Below are 20377 nucleotides of genomic sequence, written 5' to 3' on the forward strand. Positions count from 1 at the left end.
ATCTAACTAGGGATTCTACCTTTACCTTCACACTCAATGAAATTGGTTGTTATAGGTTAGTCAAGGCCGTTAAACTAATAGGAGTGAAATTGCATGAGAAATATAATACTACTTGTACCATGAGTATAAAGGAGCGGTTTTTTTATTCTTCATTCTAGACGAATAGTTGACAATCTACGCAATGATAATCAAATACTATTCAAATAATAAAGTTTATATAGTATACTTGAGGATTCATTTTTCTTTTTTTGCAGAAATATAGATATAGAAATGGACGGAGAGAAAAGACAGACTTTCGGACATGAAGTTGTACGGCGTATCCGATCATTCGTGTTTGGAAAGGTACAATATGCACAATATAGACTTTTAATTTAAACCCACCTGTACACTATACGTTTCTCTTGGATTAATCTTGTCCCCTTCTGGTATTTCATAAATTAATATCGCAATTGACAGAATGAAAAGACAGAATTTCGGACACGGAGTTTAACGATGCATCCATTTATTCGTGTTTGGAACGTTAAAATAAACAACAATATATGCTAATTTAAAACAAAATGCTACATTTCCTTGCATGAGTATAATATTGTGTTCAAGATTATCTGTATAAACACATTTGCAGAAAACGACTTTTCTTCGAGTAAGATAGACAATTCACGGCATATTCAGATTAATTCTGGGGCCTTCAGCTGTTAAAAGTTGTGGACTGACTTTATCGGGACGTCTGGACTGGGCCTTTATTTTGCGGAATGCGGGATTTGTTCTTATCGGGATACGGGAAGTCATGATTCTTTTTTCGGGAAAGAATGCTTTATTTTGGAAGTTCGGTATTCAGCGTTTATTTTCCCGGGAATTCGGGATGAAACCCCTTCTTTTAAAAAAAAAATACATAGGGAGAAAGATTAAAGGAAAATATGCCAAAAAGTTGAATGACATATTAAAAAAAACATAAATGTTACAAGTAAGCGAGTCCATTTTCCTCAATGAATTTTAAGAGTCGAGTTAAGTAAATATAAGTTTACAGTACAGAAGTTTATTGCACATAGTCAGACTAGAAAATATTGAGTTTGTCGATAATATATATATATATATATTTTTCCATTAACAACAAACTGTAGAATATGGGCGTAACTAAACGGTATGGTACAACTAGACAATGCTTAGTGCCTTATATAAAAAAAAAATAAGCTGCGACCTATATTTTCGAGTGAAACGGACGAACGGACAAAAGAAAAGCGGAAAATCACCTCTGTAAAGCGATGATATACGTGTAATTATCAAATATGCATCGCATTTTCACATTTGCACCTTTAATATTTTCTTCAGCTCTGTTAAAAATTTTAAGAATTTGAATTAATTTGCTCGTTACATTATTCGCTAACCATGCATCATAATTTGTTCTTTCAGAAAAAAGAAACACACAGTACTAATAATCCTTTCATTTATTGTGGAAACATTAAACTGTTGAGATTAACCAACACTAAAACAAAGTCTACAAATCCAAATCAGAAGGAAGTTCATCAACAGAAGAAAGCCGAAGAACAACAGAAGAAAGACGAAGAAGAACATCAACAGCAAGGTAATTTAGCATTAATTTATGTTCTTGACTTATGTCCCGTGGCCGATATTTTTACTAATATAAGCTGTGTAAACGTTTGTGGCACTGTATAAAAGGTATGAACAAATGTCATAGAATATTCAAGATTAGGCAACTAATTAGGTCTTTCCACTTTTCTGTGGAAAGACCTATTGTTTTTCTTCTGATTATTTTTTTTTTTTTCTTCCGCCTAATTTTGTTCTTGCGATAAACATTTGTTTCGCAATATGTCGCTTAGATATTTTGTATATGATATCGAACAGTTTATGCGCTTTTGAAATTTACCCTGCGTAAACGAATACTTTTCTTTGTAGGAGTTATCTCCCCAAACACTGTTTTCCTTGTTATCGCATCTCCTTCGCAACCGTTAAAGATTATGACAAATTTATTTTACAAAATTGCTCGTTATATCCTTCGCATGATTTGTCCTATTTTGACCGAAGCAATATGACCGCTCCATATGAGAGTTATTTCCCCTTATGCATCTGATATAAGTGATATGAATTTCTATCTTATAAACCATAAGTGATAGAGACCTAGGATCTTTTGATTTGAGGTCCTTGGTCCCAAAAAATGAAAATTATGTCAAGGTCAAAGGTCAAGGTCATATTCTAATATTTGAATTTGGCTTATTTTCACTTATATCCAAAGACTGTATAAGATATCAACAAATTATTTTTACTAAATTGTTAGTTGCGACATGTCGTAAGATGTAAATTTTGATTGCAAGCGTACGTTGAATGTAAAAGGGAGTTTTCTCCCCTCTTGTATTTAAAAATACGCGTTTGGTGATATAACTCATTAACTAAATATAATTAAGGCCTATGGTCTTTTGATTTGAGGTCCTTGGTTTATGACCTTGAAATTGATCTCAAGGTCATAGCTTAATTTGACGTTCTAGATTTTGACCTTTGCTTTTATTCTATATGTATACATGATAAAGATATACAACTTTTAGAAAAAGGTATCAAACCATTTAACCTTGAAGAAAACAACCGGAAGTGACTTTTTGTAAACCGGAAGTAGCTATTTTTTGTACTTTATTAATATAAAAGTATGTAGAACCAGATATTTTTGGAATCAGTGTCAAGTCAATATTCAAATATAATCGGAAGTAACATTTTTCAAACCGGAAGTAACAAATTATCTCCCTTATTTAAAAAAAAAATGTATGGAAACAATATATTTTTGGAATCAGCTTACTAGGAGCTATCATTTGACGATTGAAATGACATTTTAAACTTAGTTTCATAACTTTCCATATCAAAATACATTGTTTTGATGGAAAGACCTTCAATTGTTCTCTGAACAATTGGTTTTTAATTAAAGTATATTTGTTTCGATGTATGCAAATACAAAATATTATCGTGTTTTAGGCAATAATTGGTTCAGTATAAACAGTGTCGAAGCTGTTGATTTTGCCTATTTCCGTCTGGAATTTTGCTCGGTATTTTTGTTATTTTATTTTTAAAGAAATAGTTTGAAAATTCATTTTTTTTAAATATATGACAGCAACTCATAACAAAATCGATACTTGATGACAATAATTAATAAAACCGTACTTCGAACATCTTTGTCGTGGAACGCTTGTACTTTATTTACTCTTGTTACAAAATTTAATTTAACAAAACAAAAACAAAAAGCACAAATAAACTTATTAAGAAATTTGTATTTTATAAAGAAAACCATCAATTGGCATTACTAAGACAAACGAGAAACGAAGGATAGTAAAAGAATAATCAAACTCATTAGTCGAAAAGAACTAATAATGGCATGACAAAATAAAAATAGAGGACTAATAGACAAACAACAAAATACAACATAGAAAACCCAAGAATGAGCATAATTAACCCCACTTACAATCGGGGTGATCTATGGTGCTCTGGCAGGGTAAGCAGAATCTGCTACACACGTGACACAAGTCGTTTGAATCATAGGAAGCAAATAATAACTGTTTTATGATGAATATAAATCTCAGAGTTAAATTTAAAGTTTTCCTACGTCTCTACAATTCATACAGAAATACATAATTATTATTGATTTTGTCCACGTTTCAATGTTATAAACCATTTTTTCAGAAAGCAATGAGAAAGAAGGAAAAAAGGAAGGAACAATTCCGTTCTCACTATTTGTAAAATGTGCCAAAAATAGTTTGTCTACAAAACAGAGTCGCCAGCAGCTATTTAGGCAGTCTTACACATACTTTTGGCATTTCTTGTTTGGTGACGCTGCTGCCAAGGCGCGTATGGCAGAAGAGGAATACTACAATGAATTCTACGCTGATTTTGATGATGAAGAATTTTATTAACTTATTTATATATTCATATGTGAGGGAGAAAGCGAGAGAGAGAAGGATGACTGTCTGTGTGTATTTGTGTGTTTGTATGTGTGAGAGCGAGAATAATTTCTTTTTTTCCTTCTTTGAATTGAATAATATATGTCACAAACTTATCACAAATATATTAGTTTATATTTTATAGTGTGTCTGTATTTGTTGTAATGTAACATTATACTGTCTCAGGTTAGGGTGCAGGTTGGCGCCCGTGAAAACGTTCAAACCAGCTGTATTTGTATGCACCTCCTCAGTCTGTTGCCTATTGTTCAGTGTTTGTTTGTGTGGTTCATAGGAGTTTTTCGTTTCTTGGGATATTTTGTTTAAAGATTAGACCGTTGGTTTTCCTGTTTAAATTGGTTAAAACTAGTTAGTTTATGGCCCTTACTAGCTTGCTGTTGAGGGTGAACCAAGGGCCGGCGTTGAAGACCGTACTTTGACCTATAAGTGTTAACTTTTTATACATTGTGACTTGGGTGGAGATTTGTCTCTATTGTACACATACAACAACTTCTTATTTAAATAGTTGTTCATTCTACACCCAATTCGTATGAATTTGTAAAAAGAGCTGTTAATATACATGCGAAGGAATTTGTCATTATGTTTAATATAGGCACACACAGAAGGGTCTGTTAGATAACAGGAAATATTTTACTTTAAAATAGTTCACATATTGTTCCTTCAAATCGGGATTGTAATGGTTCATTGGAGAGAAAATTGTGTTACACTCTCAGTATACGAGGTTTCACATGTAGTGCCCCCTTAAACTGACCAAATGCGACCACGAGTCGTATTTTTTACATCTTGTTATTCAAAGGATTTATCCCCCTTTTTTGCATTGGTATAGCTGCCAATCGACAAAAAATCCGAGTGAATATGAGACAGCAAAACAACAACACAAAATCCAAAACTCACCTAGAGGTTAAAATGAAGAATAGTACTACTAGCCCTTATGTAAGGAAAATTTTATACACCCTTCACCCAGATATATCTTATACCTAATTCGAAAGCCTATAAATAGAAGAAAAAAATTGCGGTCTCTATAGTCTTTCAAATGGTGTATAAAATGTTCCTAACATAAGGGCTGACGGGTCGTAGCAGTCCATTCCAGTATTCAAAATAAGCTATTTTTTAATGTTCACGCGTATTTCGATGTTTAGGTCCTTCGTTACTCCTCTAATAGGCGTTGCATCTAACATATTGACTACAAACATTTTTTTCTTTATTTATAAGCTTTCGAATGAGCTATATTAAGGTTTATCTGAAATTAGGGGATGAAGGGTCAATAGTCCATTCCGTTATTCAAAATCTGCAGTCTATAATTCAAAATTGACTTTTTTCTTAATTTTCACGCGTATTACGGCATTAAGGTCCTCCGTAACCCCTCTAATGGTCATTGCGGAACATATTGTTTATAACTATTTTACCTATACTGTTCTTCATCACCTGCCAAAATTACCATTAATTGGGTAACGGAGGACCTACATGTAAATGCCAAAAAAGTCCATAAAGTTTTATTTTTTTTTGTGCCATTGTTATATGAAGGTTAGATAATACTTGATCATATTTCAGAAATATTTGAAGCCCGAAGCGAAGCCGAGGGTTTTAATGTTCATAAAACATGATCAAGTACTGTATCTTACCAATTTAGAACATACCATCACGTTCGAGTGACATTACAAAATTAACTTCTCCCATTTTAATACCGTAATCACACTTTAATTTCAATTTCTCTTCTCTGATACGAAGTCATTGTTTATTTTCACTTTTCTTTTTATTTTAACAGTCATTGTTTCTTAATCTTGATTTTTTTATATTGTACATATCCAGATACATGTATCTGTACTCATTCAGAATTCAAGTAAAAGGTGCTCTTGTATCATAACTAAATGTTTACTGATATTAGGATATTTGGGTGAATGGACTGAGGATGTTGTATTCCAGTGGCAAGTATCACAGGTATATCATGATGATGAATAAGTGTTATAAGTCCAGTGGTAAGTATCACATGTCTATCATGATGATAAATAAGTGAAATGTGTCCAGTGGTAAGTATCACATGTCTTTTATGATGATGAATAAGTGTTATGTGTCCAGTGGCAAGTATCACATGTCTATCATGATGATGAATAAGTGTTATGTGTCCAGTGGTAAGTATCACATGTTTTTCATGATGATAAATAAGTGTAATGTGTCCAGTGGCAAGTATCACATGTATATCATGATGATGAATGAGTGTTATGTGTCCAGTGGCAAGTATCATATGTATTTCATGATTATAAATAAGTGTTATGTGTCCAGTGGCAAGTATCACAGGTCTATCATGATGATAAATAAGTTTTATATGTCCAGTAGCAAGTATCACAGGTCTATCATGATGATGAATATGTGTAATGTGTCCAGTGGCAAGTATCACATGTCTTTCATAATGATGAATAAGTGTTATGTGTCCAGTGGCAAGTATCATATGTCTATCATGCTGATGAATACGTCTTATAAGTCCAGTGGCAGGTATTACATGTCTATCATGATGATGAATAAGTGCTATGTGTTCAGTGGCAAGTATCACATGTCTATCATGATGGTGAATAAGTGTTATGTGTCCAGTGGCAAGTATCACAGGTCTATCATGATGATGAATAAGTGTTATATGTCCAGTGGTAAGTATCACATGTCTATCATGATGATTTATTAGTGTTATATGTCCAGTGGCAAGTATCACATGTCTTTCATGATGATGAATAAGTGTTATAGGTTCAGTGGCAAGTATAACATGTCTATCATGATTATGAATAAGTGTTATATGTTCAGTGGTAAGTATCACATGTCTTTCATGATGATGAAAAAGTGTTATGTGTCCAGTGGCAAGTATCACATGTCTATCATGATAATGAATAAGTGTTATATGTTCAGTGACAAGTTCAACATGAATATCATGATAATTAATTAGTGTTATACATCCAGTGGCAAGTATCACATGTTTATCATTGTGATGAATTAAAGTAATACGTTCAGTGGCAAGTATAACAGGTATATAATGATGATGAATTAGTGTGATAAATCCAGTGGCAAGTGACGATGCTATTTGTTGTTATCTTATTTACTTTTAAATCTGTCCTATGGTTTTCTCGTTTCTATTGTGTCAAGTCAGGATTTTACTCGATAGTTTCATTAGATCACAACACTGCAAAACGCATCCAAAGTTGTCCTTTTTTATGTACACTATAGTAGCGTTGTATTTTATACGAGATTTTGAAAAGCATTCGTACAACGTTCAGTGCAAGAAAAGATTGATTTACCTTGGTTGTATTTGCTTTCTAGCTGCAAGTCTGTTGATTGTGAGTATATCTATCTTCCAATTTTTGAAAAATCTGCTGATCTTTCAACTACATCTATCTAAGAAGAGCTTCAAAAGATACCAATGAAGTGGTTTTTTGTTGTAATGGGAAAGTTATTTTTGTAGGAGTGTCTGAATATGGGGTGCTATATTTCTGTATTCTTTAATCTATAATAAAAAAAAATATCTATTTTGACTTAAGCAATCAAATATCTTTTTTTATTAATTACCAAAAAGAGCAAATAAAATAAGAAATTCGGTCTAAGGTCAGAAGGAGCTAATAAACCTTACTTATAATTCAAAATTTATAAACGGACAATTTTAGAAAGGATTGTTATAAATCATTTCAGTACCGACGTATTGACTTATGGGTTGATGATACAGTGGCGGATTCAGAGGGGGTCCGGGGTTAGAACCTCCCCTTTTTTACGATCAATGCATGTAAACGGGGGCATATATTTTAAGAACCCTCCATACTTTATCATGGTTTGGGAATCCCCTTTAAAAATTGCTTGATCCGCCCCTTGTGATATCCACGGTGACTGGTAGTCTACTAGCAGAGTTATCGACCATACAAGTGCTGTAAAAAAAAAACAAAAAAAAACAACGTTTTAAAGTTCAAGCGCCCATTTATATATAGCGATTTCTGGATTTAATTAACTTCATCAGGAACGCTCAAAGACAACTGTTTGAAAATCATCGCGTACGTCAACCTGATAAAGTTTTATGAAAAAGAATTTGTCAATGTTCTATTTGCAGAAGAAGTATAGATACTGAAATGGTGAAAGAGACAAGACAGACTTACGGAAAAAATGTCGTACAACATATCCGAGCATTCGTGTTTGGAAAGGTGAAATACATGTACCACCAATTTGTTTTAAGCTAAGCTTTCAATTATTTTTGAATTAATGTAGACTTATACGTTTGTTTCTGAAATAGTTTAGAATAAATGTATTGTTGTTGTTTATCTCTGGGACTATTATACTAGTACTAGTATAATAGTCCTAGTTTATCTGCAGTAAGGTATTTGCTGGAAAAAAAGAAATATCATTTCGAAATGATTTTATATTTAAAAAAAATATCGATTGAAATATAAAAAAAGAATATGTGATACATGTATGATTGCTAATGAGACAATTCTCAACAAGAGACCAATTGACACAGAAATTAATTACTATTAGTCACCGTACGTCCTTCAACAATGAGCAAAGCTCATATCGCATAGTCAGCTATAAAAGGCCCCGAAATAACAAGTGAAAAACATTTCAAACGAAAAAAATAACGGCATAACGGCCTCAAAGCAATTTCGTTTATACCTTTTACAATGTAGGCATAACAATGGCTAAGTATTGTCGGACGTGTGTTTCAGTTCGGCTATTTTGAACACGGATATATCATATTATCGAGGGAAAACATATCTGTCCAGGGGCTGTGAAATTTCCCAAGACTGGAATTTTTCTCAAATACCCTTCCATAACATGATATATCTGTTTAATTACACCAAAAAGATTTTGATTGAAACTGTCTGCACAGAGAAGGAAATCGTAGTACCGCGGGAATTATACATGTACTTATACACGCGTTAGTGCAGTCTTGTTGAAAAGTCATGGTATCTATGTGTAAAATCATTGTTATTCCATCATTAAATCGTTCGTTTATATATACTTCTTATTTTACACTTTATCTGACATTTTTGTTGTAAAAGTTTTCGATTTAACTCAATCAACCAGGTTGTCGTTTTTTAACATGATAAAGTTAGAAAGGTTCCGAATAATTTTGGCGGGAAGACGCTCGCCAGAGTAAAAAGGAATATCCAACATGGCAAATACCATCGTATTTGAGACAAATTCACCGGCAATGGTGAAAAACAGGCAAATTCGTTGGTAATGAGGAAAAAATATTAGAACATGCGAACAATACAATGGGTATCAACCAATCAAAATTAGGATTCTTATAATGTATATATATATATATAAGGTGTAAATAATTTATTTAGTTAATCGACAGCTTGTTACTGAGTTTAATACGACAGAGTGTAATTATAAAGGAAATGCAGACGAACAAAAGGTTAACCAGTTTACCACATCTCTTTTTGTTCTTATCAATTATAATAAATGATTGCTATAGATCGCGTAGTATATAATTAGTTTGCACGTTTCACTAACGTTTCACTAACGTTTCACTAACGTTTCACTAACGTTTCACTAACCATAATAATTCGGTCTTCCAGAGAAAAGAAAATCACAAAAATGAAAGTTCTACTATTTCTAATGTAGACATTAAGTTAGTTTAAACAGTATTTATTAATGAAAAATTACAAGATGAATATTACAATGTTACATGAAGTTCAAATATGGGGTTCGGAAATTAAGTTACTGAGGTAAACCCATGAAACCAACAAATAAAACAATATCAACTGATTTTTATAGATCGTTCTTATGTTGTACTGACACTCCACTGTCCAACGTTAGGTATGTGCCTGTCCCAAGTCAGGAGCCTGTATTTCAATGGTTTTCGTTTGTTGATTTGTTACATATTTGTATTCCGTTCATTTTTTTATACATAAATTAGGCCGTTAGTTTTCTCATTTGAATTGTTTTACATTGTCATTTCGGAGTCTTTTATAGCTGACTACGCGGTATGGGCTTTGATCATTGTTGAAGGCCGTACGGTGACCTATAGTTGTTAATTTCTGTGTCATTTGGTATTTTTCGGAGAGATATCTCATTGGCAATAATACCACATCTTCTTTTTTTTTATAAACACATAAAAACAACAAACGTCAACAACAGAAGAAAGATGAAGAACAACAGGAACAACAACAACGACAAGGTAATTAAACATTGGTTGATGTTGTTAAATTATATCCAGTTGCCGATATTTCATGTCTCATACCTAATTTGATTCTAATGATCTAGAGGGTTTCGGTACTGTTTAAAATGTATGCAAAGTGTCAAAGAATATATAAGAAACGGAAAAAAAAAGTTATATAGTTACAGTATATGCAAACACAAAATAGTGTCATGTTTGAAGAAAAAAAAAACGACAAAAATACAAACAACAGTATATATACAAAACACACAACAAAGAAACTATACACAGTGACACGAACCCCAGCAAAAATCGGGAGCGATATTTGGTGCTCTGGAAGGGTCAGCAGTATCTGCCCCACGTGCAACACACATCGTTTAGGTATATAGGAAGCAAAACCGTATAATATTGTAGTTAATAAAAATATCTGTGCCCGTATGCATAAAGCTACCGTTAAGATGTATTCCGAACGGACATACATGTATTTGCCTGCATGTCGAACGATACATAAGTACTACGATTGGATTTCTTAAATGGTTTTATGCATACGGACCCAGAGCTTTATCAAAATTTTAAACTGTCTTTACAAGTCAAAAAAAGAATCATTATACATACATTTTGTACATACATTTTGTACATATGATTGATGATGTCCACGAGACTAAGTTATAATCTTTTTATTTTCAGAAAGCAATGATAAGGAAGGAAAACCAGAAATAGCAATTCCTTTCTCATTATTTGTAAAATGTGTCACAAAAAGTTTATCTACAAAACAGAGTCGCCAGCAGTTATTTAGGGAGTCCTACAAATACTTTTGGCATTTCTTGATTGGTATCGCTGCTGTCAAGGTGCTTATTGGAGAAGAGGAATGTTAAAATAAATTTTACGCTGATTTTAAAGAAGAGTTTTATTAACTTATATATTTGTATATTTATATGAGAGGAAGAGAGCGAGAGAGAGAGAGAGATGAGTGTGTGTGTGTGTGTGTGTGGTTTTTTCTTTATTCTTGATTTGTTCTATCTTTTATAATATTAATTTTGCAAACGCGAAAATCGTTATATTTATTTTATCAAGGCCAGAACAGTCTCCGGGACAAGTTTGCAATTCCGCTGAGTGCAAAAGTTGTCACCTTAATTTTTGGAGTTAAGTCAAAAGAAAGTTGATAACTTGGTTGGTATTGGTTCCCTGATATTTGTCCTAAAATTTTTTGGATCTAGCACCACTGTTGAAAACGTTATGCCCCTTTTTTCAACAATTTCCTCAGAGGAAAAGTACTTTTCCTCAAGGGAAATCAAATTTCCCTGAAGGAAAAAGATTTTTCCTCAAGGGAAATTGTTTTTTCCTCAAGGGAAAAAGATTTCCCTTAAGGAATTTGCTGCATAATTATTTCCTTTGAGGAAATTCTATTTCCTTTGAGGAAATTCTATTTCCTTAGAGGAAATTCTTTTTCCTTTGAGGAAATTTGCAGCTTCAAATTTTCCTTGGAGGAAATACTTTTTCCTGTGAGGAAATTTGTAGCTTCAAATTTTCCTTGGAGGAAATACTTTTTCCTGTGAGGAAATTTTTGACAAACACTTTTCCTTGGAGGAAAATTCAAGACAACAAATTTCCTCTAAGGAAATCATTGATCTTCAAATTTCCTCTAGGGAAATTTCTGAACATCAAATTTCCCTTAAGGAAATGTTTTTCCTCTATGGAAATTTCATAACAGTACAAACAGTATTAATATATTTTCTCCTAGACTGAATTATTGATACAAAAGATAATTAAAACTTTAATACTGTAATACAAATTTTCATGGTGAGTATTAAACATACAAAAACAAAAGGCTGACTGTTTAGCATGTTTAAGACAATACAATAATAAGCAAAATGCTATGAATATCATACCATTTGTGATGTTATTAATATTGTGCTCATATTTGCATATTAAATAAAATAAACACTTTTCATGTCAAATTAACTTGTCTTCTGTTTCAGCTGCTGTGTATTCGACCCCTTACATAACAGTTCAGTGCATAAATAATTCAATCCACAAGACATCTTCCTTCAATTGGTTGAATAAATTTTGGCAACGTATGTTCTTCAAACATCTTCTTTGTATATTTGATATGATGGTGCCATGTACATGAATTGATAAAGCAGGTGTTTATTTCGACAACAAACATGACAAAGATACTATTTTTTTTCTTAATTTCTCCATAATCCATCAGTTAATATGAATGTAGGTTGTTACATTTTACACAATTGTGTTCTTTGATAGTACACCATTTTGTTTATAGCAATTTTGTAGGATTTTTTCTATTTCTTTTTCCAGAAAAACACACAGTTGAGTTCATTTCACATTAATAATCCAATTAGCACATTATGTAGAAAAGTATTAACAATTAAGTTTCCTCTTCAGTATAGACCTGCAGGACCTGTTGATGATCATAAAAACCAAGATATCTGACCTATAAATACACAAAATAAAAAAAATATGTTATAAATGGAGTAAAAAACAGCAATATAAATAAGCTTATTTTATCATGTTTTAATGAACATTTTGAGAAACTTTCATTTGATATTCTTACTTGTCATGCTTATGAGTTCTCTTATTTCAGTGCTTTGTGTCCAAGATTTAATATTCGTTGTTTAGTGCCTTGCAGTGATATTTAAAGTTGAGCCACTTGCAATAGTTGTTATAGAATGTTCATATGTTGTGTTAATATTTGAACCACTGTCCTATATTATGGTCAGGTTGAGTGCTCACAGACATGAGGCCTAAATTAATATATTGTTTGTTTCCCTAATCCCTATTCTGACAAGCCAGGTGTGGGTAGGTAGGTAGGTAAATAATTTTATTTTTCCCAAAAGCCTGAATATTATCGGATGATCCGGCAAGCCCGAAAATCAGAAATGAATAAAATAATATTTGGCTTAGTTTTGACAATAAAATTTTATGAGTAGGGCCATTTTTGCAGGGTCGCTCAGGATTGGAGAAACAAACAATATTTTATATTAGGCATGATTTTTTTTTATTAATTGTTATTGACTTTGAACATGTTGAACTAAATGGATTGTTTAAATCTTTATATGTTGAGATCTTTAATGGATGACCTATAAAGGAAGTGTTTTCTCATTATTGAAGGCAGGCCCATGATTGGCCTTTAATTTCTTGCATCCGCTTCATTGAACTCTGGTGGATAAGTCACTCATTTACCATACCACATTTTCTTATTTTTATATGAGTCATCATTCAAAGGCAATTTCTTTTATTACTGTAATTCAGAAATTATCGAAACTTTTTAGTAATGCGAATAATGTGACTGGGTGAGTATCGCAAAAATAAGAAATCATATTTTGATAACAGAAACATATATATATATATATCATGTAACTATATAGATCTTTATGCAGATTTTTTTTGTAATCACAATAAGTTGTCCCTTCCCTGAAAAATCTGAATTTACAGTATATAGAAGTGGTCTTACCATTTAGGCCTTGTTGTATTCTGTTCATCTTGTTTTGCGCTCATTTCTATTGTAACTGTTTATATTTTTCATCATTTTTCTATATTTCTTGTCCTATAAAACATAAAAAGGGTAAAAACTATTATAAAACATCAGTTTGTGTTTTTCTTTATATTCAGTTATATTTAAAAAGAATGGAATATTTGTGCTATTTCATTTCACAAACTTTTTGCCAGTCATGACTTTCAAAGACTTTCACCCTGGTCAATAGTTTAAAAAACAAACATTCCCATACTTTTTCTTTGTGTTCATACTAATTTTTCATTTGACAACAAAGACATGATTCAACTATTCTTCTAAAATTTGTTTCGCTTGACTACGTTAAACTCTGAAATATTGTTAACAGTATAATCTGTATGTGTCTCACTTGTCAAAATTTCAAATTAATATATAAATCAGATAAAAATGCTATGCATGGCTCAGCTTGATACAAACGTACAGGTTGAACCCAGAACAGTTGGGGCAAGTATGGACACAACATTCAAGCTCGATACAACTCTGAATTTTAAATTTGGATTGTGATTCAATAGTTGATGCAGCATAGGTTTCTGACACAGAATGAATGCGGTCCAAGTACTTAAAAATTTTAAATTGACAATTAACCTCTAAAATGGTCCAATATTCAAAATCTCAATACATGGTTAGATGCAGCATATCAACATGATCAACATGATCAAAGAACCCCAATAATTCATTTTTTGGTGAAATCAAATAAAGTTAAATTTTGGACCTTTTAGAACTCAATGTGGACCAATTTGATAATGGGTCAAAATATCAAAAATCTTAATGAATGGTTAGATTCAGCATATCAAAGAGCCCCATATAATCAATTTTTGTTGAAATCAAACTAAGTAAAATTTTGGACCCCGATTTGGATCAACTTGAATTTGGGCCCATAATAAAAAAATCTAAGTAAATATTCAGATTCAGCATATAAATCTGAACACCAAGAATTTAAATATTGTTAAAATCAAAATAAGTTTAATTTTGGACCCTTTGGACCTTAAGGTAGACCAATTTAAACAGGACCAAAAAACTAGGAATCTAAATACACAGTTAGATTTGGCATATCAAAGAACTCCAATAATTCAATTTTCTATAAAATCAAACAAAGTTTAATATTGGCCCCTATTGGCCCCTAATTCATGTAATTCCTAAACTCTGAACAAAAACTCTGGTCACAAACCTTGTGTTTGAATTTCATAGATTTCTATTACTTGTACTAAAGTTATTAAGCGAAAACTAAATGTCCTGGGACAACGACGACTACATGATAAAATTGAGAATGGAAAAAGGGAATGTGTCAAAGAGACAACAACCTGACCATAGATTTGAGGGTTGGAATCCTTTTCTTTTACCGAGCAATGCATTTGAATGGGAGATATAGTTGGAACCCCTCTTTGCTCTTGGTTGGGACCCCCCTTTTAAAATGGCTGGATCCGCCCCTGAGAAGCATTATAGAAAAATCTATAAGCTTTAACTCAAAATAAGGATAATTTTATTTGTAAAGGGCAGGCACAGATCCAGAGGGGGGTTCAAGGGATTGGAACCCCCCTTTTTTTGGATAATCAATGCATTTGAATAGGGACATGTAATTGGACCACCCCCCCCCCCCCCCCCCCCCCCTTTTCCCCTTTTGTCCTGGGTTAGAATCCCACCCCCGCCCCTTTTTAAAATGACTGGATCCGCCCCTTAAGGGTCTATAATTAAGTTTGACAACATCAGACGACATACTACTTTATCAAAAAAAAAAATGCCACATTTCATCCAATTTAATTTCATCCCTTACTTGCTACATGTATTTCATCCATAATATTTAAAGAAATAAATTTGGGAGGAGTATGATTTTAATTCATTTGTAATTTGCAAGTTATTAACTATCCAAACTAGAGACCTAATAGAGTAGATATACTTGACTAATTTAAATCAAACTTGGGGTGACTGGGAACAAAGATTTAAGGGAATAGATGACAGTTTACCTACAATGACCTAGTTTCATAGCAATAGCATACATTAAGACTACATGGTCATTCTTGTGTTTAAACGTGGTTTAAACTTTGGGTGTTCATTTTTTAATGTTTAACATGTTTAAAGCTAACAATTTCAACTACATACATGTATCAAGATTTGATCCTACATTATTTAAATATTGAAAAAAATAGCTCTTTAAATTTGGATCTATATATAATGAGGGTGGTAAAGGGGGGGGGGGGGGTGCTTGCACGAAAAAAAACGTGAATTAAGACATAATTTCACGTTGAACGTGAAATAATTCCTGTAATGAACGTTGCACGAAAAATAAATACTTTTATTTGAACCTTTTGTGACTGAGTCACTGTCTTCTTGTATATATTAACTCTTTCTTTTAATTGATATTCCCGATCAGTATACACATTTATGATATAATTGGTTTACGGCTTTTAAAAAAAGTATTTCTTGACGATCCCAGCCAAATGTTTGAACTTTATTTGAAAAATACCGAGCACGCAAAATAAGACTTTGAAAACACGATGCACGTAAAATTAAATAAGCAGAACACGTTGAACGAGGCACCCGTCTTTCACGACTGAACGTCAAATAAAAAATTAAAAACATGTTGAACGTGAAATAAAAAACGGCGATCACGTTGCACGAAAATAACCCTTTACCACCCTCTATAATTGTGAATGTCACATGGATGTATTTTAATGTAAAGCATCTGAAAAATCATTAGCCGTCTCATATTTATTTCAGTTCTTCAAAAGGCAAATTTATATGAGCTTATGCTGAAAATAGAGATTTCTTATTAAGGAGAAATCCCTGCCCCCTTTTTTGTGTGAAAAATTTTGTTGATTATATAGGGAATCACAGAAACATGACTGAGGCAAGCATCCCCATCTGAACCCCCCCCCCCCAACCCCCAACCCCCCATGAATATGTTTTTTAGCTTGTGTAGGTGTAAGTCAGTAAGGAGGCAACCATTTGATTTGTAGGCCGGGTGAAAAATGTGATTAATCTTGCTTTGTGAACTTGTGCTATAAATAAAAATTACCAATCCATTAAAAAATCCGTGAGCCCAATCTCATCCAGTGAAATAGATTATAGTCTGTTTTCGAAGTTATATGGAAGTAAGTTAGTAGTCCAGATAATTATGACGCATTGCAAGGCATTTTTTCTAAGGAGAAGTGTAGAATGGGGGAATGGAACCAATAAATTGATCGGATCCGAAATGTTCTTCCCAGTAAAGGAGCACCTATTATTTTGTAGGTAATTATTATTAGTGTCGGTGGTCTCACAAGTAAATCAGAGTGAATATTGCATGCACATTAAAATTAGCAGAGAAGAGACAATTATCAACTTGTGTATTATTCATTTTCTCGCAGTTATTTACGGTAAATCAGCTAATGTGGTGTATGTATATATATATATCCGAAAACAGGTGTTCGGTTCTAGTACTTATAGTGGCTATAGTATATGACTTTTAAATAACAATTATCAATTATATCTGTATTCTGTGGCGGGTCGAAGGGGATGGAATCCGGGGTTGGCCTCCCCTAGCATTTTGTGAGCAATCATTGCATAAATGATAATCTCGGGAATCCTCTCAAGTTCCTATATACAAGGTGATAGGACGTTCCGTTGGAATAGGTTACCTGTGCATCAGGAAAAGTTTTAAGGCATAGCGTGAAAAGGTAACCTATTCCAACGGAACCGAACGTCCTATCACCTTGTATATAGGAACCTTAAAAATATGTGAATAGGTCGGGAAAAACTCTCTTTTGACACTTAGGTATTGCACTGTTGCATTACACACCAATCAAAACGCAAACAATATGGGAAAAGATAACATTTTAACCTACACAATATATGAATAAGGTATACACTTTTGAAATCTAAATTATATGAAAAGGGTGGGGTAACAGAAAACCAGCGGCAACGACAACCCTTATTTAATGGAGACATGTAGTTGGAACCCCCTTTATCATGGCTGGATCCGCCCATGATTTTACATGTAAATCAAGCCCCGGTATTTGTTGGCATAACGGTAACCACGAAAGGGGGGGGGGGGGCTAATTAAAAGCACGAGGAATTATAAATATACAATTCAACAGGGGTAGAGTGCATCGAGGAATGGGAATTAAAATTGTCTCTTCACGATGATCGAAAAAAGTATCTTGCACGTTATTTTCATCATCTTGTCTGAAACACTCTGAATAATGATCGAGCTTCAAGACGAAAACAAGGCATGTGAAATACTAATAACATACACTTCTTTTTTTTTATACGTTGTATGGACAAACCCATAAATCCCTCAACAAAAATTGCTTGATTCATGTCATATCAAATAAATTACAGCGCGGAAAGGTAACTTTAATTTAATATCAAAACTAAATTTTTGTTATATTTTTCAATAAATTTATAAATCTTAATTAGGCATGCGTTGCGTGAGTTCCATTTCATGAGACCTACACAGATTTCTATAAAACAAATCAAAAATTATAAATACAGTTTTTCAATTCTTTCCGGCATAGATAAAAAAAAATATGTATATAATCTATATACGATTTGGTTGAATTATTTCACTTCATTTTAATGATAAATCCTTTAGTTCTTAAATTTCTAATTAAAATGACTTTATCATTTTGATGTCTAACGATAAACTTTTTAAATTGAGTGACATGGTCAGTAACCTAATTAGTTGCATGGCTGATTACCATCTTACAGGTGACCCAGTAATATGACAGTAGCGTGTACCCTCGGGGTTATATCGGGGTGTGTATAACTTATTTTCTGGGGAACATCCTGTCCACGTGTAGTACTTAGCATATATTGCAACAGATGACATTAAACAAATTTTCTTTGTAGCATCGGAGGCAATTTCATGTTCGACCACACAAAATATTTCACAAAAAAGATATGATAAAATCAAAAGAAAAAGATAAAGAAATATTAACAAATAAAGGTGGAATTGAGTAAACGGGGATTCGTGTTTTTATGAGCTTATTTTCAGTGGACAACACCAAATGGAAGTTTTTAACTACCTTGTGTGACCTATAGTTGTTAATGTTTGTGTCATTTTGGTCTTTTGTGAATAGTTGTCTCATTGGCAATCATACCACATCTTTTTGACTGGCTATATACATGATATAATATATATAGCACTTACACGGTCGGTCCAGTGGACATATTTCATACTAGATAACTTATACAGTAATTCTTTTTATATATATGAAAATTATTGTCCGATCTGATACACGTACCTATAATGTACAGAAATTTGAACAGCTTCAAATATATGGGGTCCGTAGAAACACCGCAAAGGACCTCCTTAGTGCACTAAGAACAAAAATGTGCACTAAGGACCTACTCCTTTCATAATTTTAAATTATATTTTTTCTAATGTTTTCTCGACACGTGCCTCAAAAAGTGATGGTCACCTTTAGTATAATCGATAGCAATTCATGTTCGCTCAACCTTGGCCCGTGAATAATCTACTAGTATACTGATTAAACATGTATATGGTATTTCAAATTGTTCTCTATTTTTTTTTCATTTGTTTGTTTTTGCCGTATTTGTTCTGTCTGCTATATTTTTTACTTCTAAATTAATAGCGAATTTTCAACTCTTTTCAGTTTGGGATTTTTCATCCTTTTAATTTTAAAAAGACAAATAATTGTGAACACTTCACGGAAAAGTGAGGATTGATATTTGGTTGCTTAACGTCCAGTTGCCAATACTTCATTCATTTTTCTAATGTTAAGAACTATGCCATTTATCAATATTTCGATTTGAGCGTTACTGATGAGTCTTGTGTAGACGAAACGCGCGTCTGGCGTACTAAATTATAATCCTGGTACTTTTGATAACTATCACAGCAATGTTTTTAAACATGTTTAGGAAAGGAACGTATTTCTGATTCGATGTTTATATACAAATGCATTACAAGTATAAATATGTATAGGTTGATGTTTAGTCCCTTCGATGTTTTAGACTGTAAATAAATTATGACCAATTTATTTCTGACATCTTCTTCATTTTTAACTTTTGTGGATAGGTGTTTCATTGACAGCCGTACCACATCTCCTTTCGCTTATTTTTGTTGTATATATTTTTTAATTCACTTTCCTTGTCTTTTAAAATATATTTATTCCATTATTTTTATTTGATGCTGAAAATAAGAATACGAAGTTATTTGTTAAATGCTATAAATAAGCGAAGTAAAACAACCGTTAATAATTATGTATATGAGCATTATATCTATTTATAAAATATTTTAAATACAAGCAGACATACCATTTGTGACACCAATTTCATTTATTTCCAAATCTTAAAATCATACATTTCCGTTCTTTAGCGTTTCTTAATAATGGCAGAACGGGCTTAAGAGTCATATGATTAAGTTAACTAAATAATTTAGTTTTCCCACATCATTAGCGGATTTAGGGGGTTAAAGCGAGCCCCCACCCCCGGTTGAAAATCTTAAAATATTTTTTGTATTAACCACTTCTTGTTTTAATGTTATCTTTATTATAATTTGAATATCTAGCACTGAATAGGGTGACACGTTGTCGCTACACTTCTTTAAATATACACAAGTCATAATAACATTGGCCAGAGGGTAACTTGATAATTAGAGGACCAAAGGATTTAATTAAGACAATTTAAGGCTGCTATCTCTATATTTTATTATATATATCTTTATTAGCCTCCCTTAGAGTGATACAACAATTGCAAAACGGGTAGATACGATCTGTAATCAAATAATTAACCTTATAAAATTAATACTTAACATTTTATTTAGAGTAACCA

The 20377-nt window shown here is 32.6% G+C and overlaps 1 protein-coding gene and 1 long non-coding RNA gene across 2 annotated transcripts; one reads left to right on the forward strand and one right to left on the reverse strand.

Moving 5' to 3' along the window:
• Positions 1-244: 244 nt before the first annotated feature.
• Positions 245-4074, forward strand: LOC139527071 (uncharacterized). Its single transcript, XM_071322332.1, has 3 exons — positions 245-342; positions 1408-1579; positions 3676-4074. Exons 1-3 carry the CDS (start codon positions 271-273, stop codon positions 3903-3905), a joined length of 474 nt encoding a protein of 157 aa, XP_071178433.1. The 5' UTR covers positions 245-270; the 3' UTR covers positions 3906-4074.
• Positions 4075-11838: 7764 nt separating this feature from the next.
• LOC139527072 (uncharacterized) lies at positions 11839-16963 on the reverse strand. Its single transcript, XR_011665256.1, has 3 exons — positions 16620-16963; positions 13550-13642; positions 11839-12529 (listed from the first exon to the last, which is right to left on the reverse strand). It is a non-coding gene; the product is annotated as an uncharacterized lncRNA (long non-coding RNA).
• Between the last annotated feature and the right edge of the window lie 3414 nt (positions 16964-20377).

This window comes from Mytilus edulis, chromosome 6 (genome assembly GCF_963676685.1).
Source record: "Mytilus edulis chromosome 6, xbMytEdul2.2, whole genome shotgun sequence".
Lineage (NCBI taxonomy): Eukaryota > Metazoa > Mollusca > Bivalvia > Mytilida > Mytilidae > Mytilus > Mytilus edulis.